The following is a 12,643-nucleotide window of genomic DNA, read 5'->3' on the forward strand; positions in this document are numbered from 1 at the left end:
ATTTGTTGCAAGGGAAGAGGACAATTATGTCTTGTAATCTACTAGAGAGCGATCCCTGTATTCAGGGCTTGGACCTCTCAGTTTCACTGCAACAAGAGGGGACTCCATTACCCAATAGTCGGTCGGAGGTCCGTCCCAGGGAGGGTATCATGAGTCTATTGCACGCTAATCTATCCGAACCAGCAAACCCTCGTAAGTATCCGTTGGTTGTACAGGAACTCCTGGGTGGGCTGAAAGAGGGAAGGCTCTTGAGGGCCATGCCCACAAGATCTAAGCATGTACATGACTTTGATGTACAACAAAAAGAAAGAATTGCGTCGCAGTTTCAGGCAACTCAAAGGCAGCAACATTGTGACCCATCGGAGAGAGGTGCGCAAATTGAAACATTCCTATACAAATTGGGTGAAAAGCCACAAAATCATGATGGGATTCAGAGTCTAATTTGTATTTATTTGTATTTTATATAGCGCCTTAAGCCAATGCGCTGTACAGAGAATCGAAACGGTATAATAAAAATGTATAACAATAACAATAAAAGCAGGGTGAAGAAAATGGGACTTCAGCGATTTACGAAATATAGAATAGACAGAAATAGAATGAAGGGAATACGCCAACAACCTTTTTGGGTGGTAGGAAAATGGGTAGACCCTTCCTTAAGAAGGTGGGCTCTTCACTCTCACCACATCCCCAACACGGGGAACCTCCATTCTCGCCACACCCATTGTTCTATCTCTCCGCTGTCATCTTCTGCTTCTCTTTCTCCAAAGCCACCACAGTCTCCAAATCCACCTTTGACTGTGTGCCACCACCTAACCATTCTGGCCTGTGATCACCATACCGGTCGCCTGCCCCTCATAAGTTTAAATAGGGCAGACCCTGTTCGGCATGCCACTGTGTGCCTTGACTGCATCCATCAATACTGTCCTCCAATCCCACCCATTAGCCAAAAACAACTGGACTGAACAACTGGACTGCCTCCTTGACAAATTTATAGGCTCATTCTAACAAACGGTTTGCACTGGGATTATACAATCCTGTGCTATTGTGCTAAATCCCTCTTTCTCTCCAGAAATCTCTCACCTCCCTCGATACAAACTGTACGCTGTTATCAGTGACTATGAGCACAAGAATGTACCCTTCGCCCTCCCTCAACACTTTGAATGGCCCCATTCTGTCTAGTGCTACCTTGCTCCACACATTGTCAGGAATCGGTAAAGAATGGACTGGCTGGGCTGACCACCTGGCTCTTGTCACTCACCGCACATGGGGCGCAATTCCCAACTGCAGGCTCAACATAGCCATCCATGGCGGGCCACCAATATGACTCTCTGAATCCTTTTTTGTCAAAGTCTGCCCTAGATGCCCCTCATGGGCCGATGCTATTGAGTTTTCCCCCACACTCGCTGGAGGTATCAATCTGTCACCCCTCATTACTCTCCAAGGCCCATCTGCTAGCTCATTTACAACCAAAAAGTATTTTCACCTCTGGGTCACTGACTGCAATCCCCCTCCCCCTTATCCAGCCCTTCCTTACCCATGATACTTCTGGGTCCTTTTCATTCTCCTCCCACCACACTTTTGTATCTAATGCCGGAATAACACAAGCCACCTGCGCCTGCTCTTGCTCTATTGTGTGTCACCGTCACACACAGGTAAATGGGATAAACTATCTGTGACTGCATTCCTCTGACCAGGCACGTACTACATCACAACACTGTACTCTTGAAGTTCCACCATCCAACGCCTTGTCCTGGGTGACATGGGACCTAACCCTGTGGTAGTCAAAACATGAACTAGTGGCATGTGGCCTATCCTAACCACATATGGCTAACCCCACAACAATGTGCGGAAATGCTTTTATACCCAACACACCACTAACAGCTCCCTCTCGATCACAGAGTACCTGGTCTCCGGATCGTGCAAAATCCTACAGGCGAATGATACAGGCTTGCACTCCCCATCTTTTCACTGTGCCAACACAACACCCAGACCTGGTGTCAATGGTAAACACAGTCTTGGCTCTGACATCAAAACTTGCCAATGAGGGTGCCTCATCCACACACTTCCTTGCAGCATTGAGCGCTGCCTGGCACTCCCCCATGCAATAAAACATCACATTTTTCTTCAGCAACCCTCTCATGTGAACAATCTTCACAGCATAGCCGGGAATAAACTTTACATAATGCTCTACCATGCCGAGAAATTATCTCATTTGTTCCTTGGAGTTCGGGACAGGTGTCTCCTTAAGTACATTCACCAAACCCATCCAAGGTCTGATTCCCTTCTCATCAATAGTATGTCCCAGGTAAGTGACACACCTTTATCGGACATTTCATCACTTTCACTGTTCGTCCCTTTTCGTGCACCACCTCAAGAACCACATGCACCCTTTGAGATCATGCTCCTCTTCTGTTTTCCCCCACACCAAAATATTGTCTTGGAAATAGTTAACCCCAACCAAACCTCCAAAAAGCTTATGCATCAAATGTTGAATAACAGCTGCCGCCAATGCTAAGCCACATGGCCTCCCGCGGAACATGCATGTCCCAAAAGGCATGCGAAAATAAGTTAGATGACAAGATTCCCTGTGCAGCTCAATTTGGTGATAATTCAATGATAGATCTGACGTCGAAAACCATGATGCTTGCTCCATCATGGCCAATAGATTGTTGGTGTTCGGAAGAGCGTATCTGTCCATGCAGATGTTAGCATTCAGGTAACAGAGTTCTACACACATCCAAAGTCCCCCGTCCTGTTCCCTTGCCAAGACCACAGGTGACAACCACTCTGATGCCTCAATGGCCACAATCACAGGTTCTCTTGTCAGCCTGTCCGATTCTGCCTTAAGCCCCTCGCGAGCTAATACTGGTACATTTCTGACCCTGTGGACAATGGGTTTAGCCCCCCTTTTTTAACACTATTTAGTGAGCTAAACCCTTTAGCTTCCCAGTGTGTTGCTGAACACTTCAGGATACAAAGTCTTGAGGCTCTCCCGTGACATATGTGGCTCTGCAGCCCCACATAAAATGGGCAGGCGCCTTCCTGGGAATATCTGGGGAAAGTGTTTTCAGACTGTTCTGGAGACACCACAGTGTAGGGCAAAACTTAGTCTACCATCATCTCAGTGTCTGCTCCATTGACCTTCACTATGTCCCACAGCCTGTTATTCTCTCCTTGCAGGTACAGTATTTCTCTCTCTTCCATGACTGGCCCTTTGCATCCTTGGTCCTCTACCATGTTGACGTTATCCTTTTGTACCTTCCTTGTTCATTCTGCATTGCCTCGCAAAATGCACCCTCACTCCACCATGTCTACACTCCACCCAGGTAGCGGGGCAATCCTTGGCCCCAGTGGAGTGGCTGTTCCGTCCACACTTGTTACATCCTTGTCTGCTCCTCCCACTCATGCCTGCACTTGTGCCAGTGTGCCCCTCCTACCTGTACTTGTTTAATCTGCTTACTCCGTCTTTTTGGTGGGATACGCAGTGCACCGCCGGTGCCCAACTTCCACTGCTCTGCGCCCCATCCTTTAAAGTCACCACGCAAATGCTTTTGACAGACTCCTCTATTGCTCTGGCCAATTCCAATGCTTTCCCCAGGGGTGGGTCCTTATCAATCCACAGCTTCTCCCTTATTTTGGCATTGCACGTTCCCATCATTACACCATGTCTTATGTACCATCTAAGATGCCAGTGAAGCTACATGTGCAGATGAGTGTCCTCAATGCAGTTAGATAACTGTCCATCCATTCCTCTGCTTCTTGAACCCTTGAATAAAAGTGCTACCTTTCCAGCAATACATTTAGTTGCTTGCCAAAACGTTTGGTTAGTTTCTTGAGTGCAGTCTTATAGGTGCTCACAACGCTCTCGATTTCACACCCCAGCTGCACCACAGCATCCTCGCCGGATAGATATCTGAATATGCGCAGGCCTTCTGTGCTCAGGTAGTTTAACAAAGCTGCCTCCTTTTGATCGTTACTGTAATTTGCTCCGCCCGCTGCTCTAATGTATACGTTGAAAGAGTCCAGCCACAACTCCCATGGTTCAGGCGGCTCCCCGGGACTGGATAGAAAACACAGAGGTCCCTTGACCTCTGTACTTAGCAGTATTAATGTTATTTTATTCCAAGGGAAGGCTACAGTTGCCCCAAGCCACCAGATGTCAGGCAACCTGTGTTGTGGTCTGCCTTTTAGTGTTTTATTGCTTGGCTGCAATACTGTAGTGCAGTCTTCCTCTTTTTATTTCCTTGCCTGTGTCACTGGCTGCTAACTCTGCCTGTTTGATGGCCACCGGTGCTCCCTACCGGTGCTCCAGTCCTGGCGTCGCCTCCAGGCACACCGGCCCACCACAAGAGATTGCTCCCTGTGGTCCTGGGTGGCCTCTAGACACGCCGCCTCTCCTGCCGCAGCCGCTCACCGCGGCCACGGAGCGCTGTAGGGAAAACATGAGGCCTCGCTGCTTGTCAGGCCCCCCCCCAGCAGCTGAAACCCCTCCGCCGTCACCTGCCCTGCCCCAAGCTTGTCACCAAAATATGGTGTTATGGTGGATAAGAAGACACCTCCACCAAGTAAGCTATATTGTGGCACTCCACGATTTATTTACCAGCAACACCAAAACCAATAAAACGGTCCTATACAGAAACTCCATGAAAATAAACATTCTCCCACCAACATTCTACAGGGCTCCCATATGCATGACGCTGCCCTTGCTCACACTCCAAGACTACCACACCTGGGGCCTCATTACAAGGAGGGCGCTAAGGGGTTAATGGCGCCGTTAAAGGTGCCGGAGCCATTAACCTCTTACTGCCCCATTACGAGGTCCGCTCGTGGGACCCGCTCTGGATGCCTGGTTTTACCAGATGTCCTTAGCGGGTCCCACGAGCGGCCCAGCATGCTAACAACAGGCCCGTCATTAACGGGCCCGTTGTTAACAAGCTCCCCATTCCCATTGAGCCCTATGGGGGCTCAAATGGGAATGGGGATGGTCCGGGTTCCCTGAATGGGGATATACCGGGCCCTCCTAGGTCAGAATTGCCCGGTATTTCCCCATTCAGGGAACCCGGACCCGAGTTTTTTAAGGGCATGGCTACCTCCAAACTCGTAATGAGGCCCCTTGTCTCAGGGGAAAGATGTCTGTGTGCATGCACAGTCCACAATGCACATTCATTTTAGATACGTCTTTTTTTAATATAGTGCTTCATATCGAAATTCATCTTTTAAATACTGTTATTAGAGGTGCCATTATTAACCGATTTCATGGTACTCAATGTATCACCCTCAGGATGAACCTGTGTGCTCTCTAGACTGGACACAGATGAGCTATCTTGGCTGTTTCCCATTAGCCAGGTCTGGAAAAAAATCACCCTGAGAAAAACACTTCAAATCTGACAACCTGGCAAAGCCCACAGACGAAGAAAACTTGCATTCAGCATCTGAAAACAGGAAGTTAAGAGGGTGGATTTTCTTACTCCACGATTCCCGTACAGAAAATACAGGTTTGAGACATTCTCAGATGTCGTGTTAGGTAGACAGTGACCTTTTGAGCTTTAGGGGTGGTGCCACATAAGGCAGGTCTGGTCAGGATGCGACGTCACTGTCTACTTTCATGCGGCAATGTCTGAAACATATATTTTCTTTACGGTTAGAGTAGAGTGAAATAAAAAAAAATTCACAACTATGTTTTCTTCAATATCCCCAACTCGTTTTGTAGTGCCAGACATTTTGTGTCTCGTTGCTATGGCGGGCCTTGTGACGCACATCAATTAATAATACCCGGCCTGCTAGAAACGTGATTAACAGCACGAGTTAACTCCTCTATTAATTATGGGAAATAATTACCTCGTGTAGTGCGGGTTACCTCAGTGCATGTGACGAATTGAACTGAAAAGACCAGCGTTCCAGAAAATCTGAGCGGGAAGCCTAGCCGTGATTAAGCAGACTAATGGCGCCATAATTACAGACAGCTGCTGCTAAAGTGCGACAAGCAATGGCACAGGAAATTGTCAAAAAAAATGGGGAATGAAAGGGATGGCAGAACGCCAAAGAACGCTGTACCTCTGCATTTTAGAGCACATTAATTTTGACATCGTTTTATTTTTTTTTATGTGTAGTGGTTTTTTATGACGACGGAAACCGCATAAGGGTTCTCAAGTGCTAGTTGACTTAGGCCCTCGTTATATCAGGCGGTAAAAGTAAAAAGAGGTGGTATTTCAAATACTGCCAGTTTCTACAACCAGTCTGATTATGGCCCATGTGATATTGCCGAATGTGCCATTCTAGAGAATACTGCATGACTATGACGTCAAATGCCCCATGAACATTCTTACAAAAATGTTCCTACATTTTAACAAACCCCCCCAAAATAAAAAATGTTCCCCATAAGCAAAAGGATGACATTGCACATGCCTTCAATTAGGGGACCAGGTAGGCAGGGGATCCACAAGGGGGGTGTCCTACACCATTCGCATGTAACGCGCAGAAGGATGAAGAGTGAGCCCTCAGTGCATTTGGGCAGATGGTGCAGTAGCGTCATGATCAATTAATGTATCCTCAAAAAATGTATGGAAATAGTTTTTTTTTTATTTTATTGTAAAATAAGATTTCTGGAAATGCTGCATATGCACATGTTTAGAACTGTATAACAGCTCAGCCGTAATCATGCTGAGACGCTGAGAATATCTGCATGCAGTCAAGGTAAATACAGCCTGCTGAAATCACAGCCAAAACACTGCAGAACTCATAATCAGGCACTTAGTATGACATGCAACAGAGCCCCTGGGCCTTTAGTGCATGCACTTTGCAATGGTGCAGTGCCATTGTGCTATGTGGCAAATATTGCTTTGGCGTAGAAATCTGTTGGTGTACTGCATTTTCACATCAAGCTAATTGTTTGCCTCGGGTGCAAAGGCTGGGTCAAAATTGTAGTGCCCCGGTGCTATTTACAGTGCAGCCATTTCTTGGGCCTAATTAAGTAATTGGTGGTTTTATATGAGAATGGCTCCCCCTGTCCGCTGCCACTTGTGGAAATTAAATCCGTAGCCGTTTTCAACTTAGATGTTGATACCACTCTATACTTCCTAAAACTAGCCTTTGCCACCTCCCAGGATAGTACCTTCAGACGGATCCTTGAGGGCGCTCTTTATAGACGGTGTTACTCTGAACTCATGACCGCCATCGCCCCCCAATCCTCAATGTCCTTTCTCTGAACTTCCTTCGCTCACTACCCCCGCACTGCTCACCTTTCTTTGACCTCCTCCTTCACTGTCTACTCTATTACAGGCGGGCAAGCCACAGAATGTGTTAGGAGAGCCCAGCCAGAGCTGAGCCAGGAGTAGGACCTGCCTCTAGGAGCCAGAACAGGAGCGAAGCCAGAACATGTAACATAACAGTTTGCAGGTCACGCAAGTGCCATGATAGAAGATGGTGCAGTTGGTGCAGGTTGCAGTTCAGTAATTCGGTGTCTCAAGGAGTATTCCTAAGGTTTGGTCCTACTTGTTAGGGATAACCGTGAAGGACAAGTTCAACCGTGACCTTCAAGTAAAGTAATTGGTAGTTAGTATCCCAGGGAAAGCTAGTATTAGCTCAACCATGAATCACTCTATCATAGGAAACAATGGGAGAGACAGGCTGGATTATGATAGGCTTAGTGGGATACTGGTCCTGGTGCTGGGCAGCACCCTTAGTCTTTTTCTTTGCATGTTTTTATGTAAGTGCCTATACCTAAAATATAGTAAAGTAAGGTAGAAATAGAAAAGAAAACATCAGTGGCACTTTTCTCTGAATTTAATCTTAGCCTCATGGCTGACAATTTGCCTCATTAAAAGTTTGGCGGTCCAGAAACAACGGTGCCAGTAAGCTTAACGGCACCGTTGTTTCTGGACCGCCAAACTACGAGTCTGCTGGCGGGTGCTGTCTTATTGACGGTGCTGGTGCTTCTGTGATCCCCATTCCCGTGGAGTACTATGGGACTCCACGGGAATGGGGTTAACAGAATTGCCAACGCCGGTTTTACCACACCACTAGAAATGCTAGCTACATGATAGAGCAATTAACATGTCATCCTAGTGGGCATGGTCCCAAATGAATGTGATTGATAATGACTGTTAGATGGCCTTACTGATGATTAATAATGAATAGGCAGTGATAATATAAAATATATACGTAGACATAGTGTATGTTATCTGACATGTAATACACATACTAATAGTGTAATATACTTGATAAAAGTAACAGAAGATACCAAGCTGTACCTGAATTATCTTGCTGGAACGATATGAATTCATAGAGATCTTCAATCATCATGGTTCTTTAAAGATATAATAATGTTTTTGTGTGTAAAATCTATTCAGTGTAGAGCATTGAATAGGAGTGTTGATAACAAACCAAAAATTACTTCAGAAAAATTGTCACTTTGCAAACATTTTCATGTGTACAAAGTATTAAAACAAACAGAGGTTTGCAGGTTTACTTTATAATTAATGTACTGTAGATTGCATACATTTAAACATGCTGCTTTACTGATATGTGGGCTAATGTTTGTCTGGGGAAAACCAGCACAAAACGTCTACTAAAGTGATGAAGTTGATGGTTTGTACAAGATCCATCTACAATGACCCAGGCATGTGCTGTAAATTAGACAAAAGCAAAGCCTACCTGTTTACAAACAACATCACATTTCAATCACTGAGTAACACAACCAGATTAGGCTTTAATTTCTCTGCCAAATACATGAAGGCATGTGTAGGCATGTGCAGTCCTAGCAAAATTACATGATAGAAACTTTGGCCCCTGCAAGATTTGCTGGTGTCCAGTGAAAAAGTTGCCTGCCTCCAGGAGGTGACATTTCCCCAAAAATGCACTGTCGGTAAAATGAAACGCTTTCCCCAAATATTCAAGCATTGGAGTTTATACTATAAAATAATACCCCTCCTAGAATATTTGGGCAAAGTATTTTAGGGCGAAGGAAAAAAAAGTCACCTACCTAGCGAGTTTTTCCAGGTGACATTCTCGCATGGAACTGATTTGATCTGCAAACAGTAGCACATATTTCAATCCAGCAGTATGTGTTTAATTGTAGGCCCTTGCAGAGTGATGAACAGTACTCAAAGTAAATAGTCAACCATCCCTTTGTTTAAGGTGGAAAACGATACTTTGTGTATATATGATCATATTATTATAATTTGTGTTTAAATGTATGTCAGTCTGGGCTCTTTAAGGCCATGATAATTCACATTAGGAAAAGGTATTGAATGAAAGGTTCACACCCAGCTCCCTTGCCTTCTCCCTTTTGCAGTTCAAGTATTTAAACCTCGATGCTAGCAATGCTGTGCTCATGAAGTTCATACAAGTGTATCTAAGCATACAGCTCAGCATGGCACATCACAATGTGATCAATGCTATTATGGGGATGGTTTTGAGTTCCCACTCAGCAGGATAGTGGATAATGTGACATGTTGGGTAGGGCAAAAACCGTGCAAATGGGCAACACAATTTGAATCTTGGCCTACATTGCAGTCAGAACGGAGAGGTACTTTTCGTGTGGAAAACAGAAATACCTATATAGGAGGCAGCTCTCTGTGTGTACCACATTACAAAGTGCATCACGTGTTGGTAGGTATTACAAATATTAATGGACAATACTGTAATCCTAGTGCCAAACATTTCAAAGCATACTCTTTTCACCAGACACAAGCATTTTCATGTAGCCCCATTAATTTTTAGCTCGTGTACAAGAAAGTCTTTTTTCAATGTCCAAAACCAATACAATTTCAGTACATTACATCTTCGAAAGAAAGAAACAGAGCACTGAAGATAATTGTGTTTGTTGTGAAAGAGTTGAAGAACAAATGCCTCACATCATTATGTTGGGTCAACATTAAGACTGGGTTACAAAAAACAGTGAGATAAATTAGTAGCAGAGTGATTTAAAAAATGGTACGTTTATCTTAAGCAATCCGTTCCCAAAATGTCACAGCGCCTTGATTTTTCTTAGAGGCATGGAGTATTAAGCGTTAAGATATTAAATAAAAGAACGTGGACAATCTGAGGGCATCACCGGTTGAGTAGCTTGTTCAGTGCTATGGGAAAAATGACAGAGACATTTCTAGACTAAGAACAAGGAAGTCCTCAGGCAACGAGGGTATAAGGATTTTGAGAAATTGAGTGATTTTCCAAACTGTTGTTGGTGCAGAATACTACACATTGTCTGAAAATCCCATGATCTGCTTTAGAAACCGTGACTTTTCAACCTGTTCATGAGTGGTCAATCTCCTATTGATTTGTTTGAATTTAACTTAACATGGTTAATACTTCTCTTCATGGTTTGATATGAATATTTCACCCTCAAATACTGTAATGTTGAAGATGTACGCTATAAACCTTGGGTAGAATGGAAGGGAAAGTTCACATTTAAGGATATATTTTTGCCTTATACCAGACCCTCTCAACAACATACCATCATCATCTTTGATACCAAATGAAGGCGATGGACCTACAGGTAACCGCTCCCCCAAATCACCCAGGAAGAAATTGGTGTCAATGATGACTTTAGAGGATGAATTACCAGGTATGATTGCTAATGAAAAGTACTTTATTTGATAGAAATGTATATGTGAGAACGTGCACAATGGCTCAAAAGCTTGAAAAATCTCACAAGTATTGTTCAAATATTAGTGATCTGTTCAAGTGTGAATCAAATTTGTGGAGACAATTTTCAGTCAACGATACAGAAAGGCAGTAGTCTGTCTATTATCCCCAAAGGAGGAGGCAGAAACCAATGCGCATCCTGCAGACAAAGAATTCAAAAGGTCTAAAATGAGAGTAATACTATTGTGTTCACAAATAGAGGCCATGGCATTTAAGAAAAGTCTCATTGGACAGGTGCCCACCTCTAGCCTCTGCATGCTCCTTGCTGCTATGGCCTAGTTGTCGTTTATGGTGATGAAGTTATTTCATCAGGGGACACAACTTCCCATTTTAGGCTCCAGCTCATCTGAACTGTCAACAGGACATACAAGGGATGAGCAGCAGAAGCAAGAGCTTGGGCAGGTCACGTGGCAGGGACCATGGTGAAAGGGAAAGTGGAGGACACTGCCTTGCATCATTCTGGTGGGTCCAAACTAAGACCTGGTTAAAAAAATAGTGGAATACATTGGTATCAGAGCGATTAAAAAAATGGTATTATTCTTTTTAAGCAATCAGTTCCCTAATGTCACAGCTCCTTGGTTATTCTTAGCAGCATGGAGTATTAGATGATGACAAGCGTTAAGAGAATACATAAAAGAACCTGGGCAATCTGAGGGCATCTCTGGTTGGGTAGCTTGTTCTGTGCCATGGAAAAGGGACCAGGGCATTGCTAGAATAAGAGCAAGGAGTCCCAGGGCAATGGGAGTATAAGGACTATGAGAAATTGAGTGATGTGCTGACCTGGATGGAGCTGGTGCGGAATTCTATGATTGCATGAATCCAATGATCAGCTTTTGAAAATGTGATTGTTTAATCTATTCACAAGTAGGCAATATGCTACTGATTTGTAGGAATCTAACTCAATTTATACTGCAATGTTGAAGATGTATGAAGTCAACTTTGGCTAGAATGGAAGAGGAAGTTCAAATTTACACATTATGTTTTGCCTCACAACAGACCCTCTCCAGGACACACCATCATCATCATCCTCATCACCAGATGATGGAGATGGACCTACAGGTAACCGCTCGCCCAAATCTCCCAGGAAGAAATTGGTGTCAATGGTGTCTTTAGAGGATGAATTACCAGGTATGTTTGCTAACGAAAAAGTAAATTAATTTCATAGAAATGTATATGTGAGGGAAAGTCTGATGGCTTGTTAAATCTTACAAGAACTGTCCAAATATTGGTGGTCTGTTCAAATGTAGATCTCATTTTCTGACACAATTTTCCATCAACAATACAGAAAGGCAGCAGTTTGCCTTTTTTCCCCACACAGGAGGAAGTTGAAATAGAGATAAAGATTCATTTGCATATTTTGCAGGCTCAGAAAAGCAGTTTTTCAGCAAACAATTTCATTTTTAGCAGCGCTTATTTAGCACTTACATTTATAAACATTTATTATTTTTGTATTCTTTAAGTAAAACAACAGTTTCTAAAGAGGACTACACATTGAAACATGTCTGTTTTAAATTAATCCTGGGCAGGTTTTACCATTAAGTCCCATGGCTTCCATAGAAAAGTTAATCTCCAATAACTTCAATGGACCTCCCCTTCAAAAACATCTGACTTTCTACTCCTTGGACACTCAACAGGCTAGGGTGTATGCACAGCCCACCTCCACCATACCAACAAAATCACATCTGCAGGTTTGCCTTCCACTCAGCCCCACAACACAGCCTACACCTGACTTCTGTCCCAAAAAAAATATCTCACATTTCACAGGGCCTTGGGGGGAGTATGCCATCCAGCCCACACTGTAGCCTTTGCATTCCCATTTAAATTGCAGGACTGTTATTCCCAGAATAGGACACAAAACGAGGACTGGATGAATTCCGCTTATTTCAATTCTGCATATTGGATTGTGAACAGATGACTTTAAAATATATTAAAAATGGATTTCTGTGTGAAGAGAAAGTTGTGATATTAAATTTTTGCGTGTGCTTCATGGGATGAATAA

General features: G+C 44.0%; 1 protein-coding gene across 7 annotated transcripts in view; it reads left to right on the top strand.

Moving 5' to 3' along the window:
• The window catches only part of PRG4 (proteoglycan 4), a 422,062-nt gene that overhangs the window by 176,715 nt on the left and 232,704 nt on the right, over window positions 1–12,643 (top strand). For all 7 annotated transcript variants that reach the window (XM_069641367.1, XM_069641368.1, XM_069641372.1 and 4 more), the window contains 2 exons: window positions 10,436–10,564; window positions 11,641–11,772. In XM_069641367.1, the coding sequence (XP_069497468.1) occupies window positions 10,436–10,564; window positions 11,641–11,772 (261 nt within the window). The remainder of the gene's footprint in view (window positions 1–10,435; window positions 10,565–11,640; window positions 11,773–12,643) is intronic.

This window comes from Ambystoma mexicanum, chromosome 1q (genome assembly GCF_040938575.1).
Source record: "Ambystoma mexicanum isolate Mex_15411 chromosome 1q, UKY_AmexF1_1, whole genome shotgun sequence".
Classification (NCBI taxonomy): Eukaryota; Metazoa; Chordata; class Amphibia; order Caudata; family Ambystomatidae; genus Ambystoma; species Ambystoma mexicanum.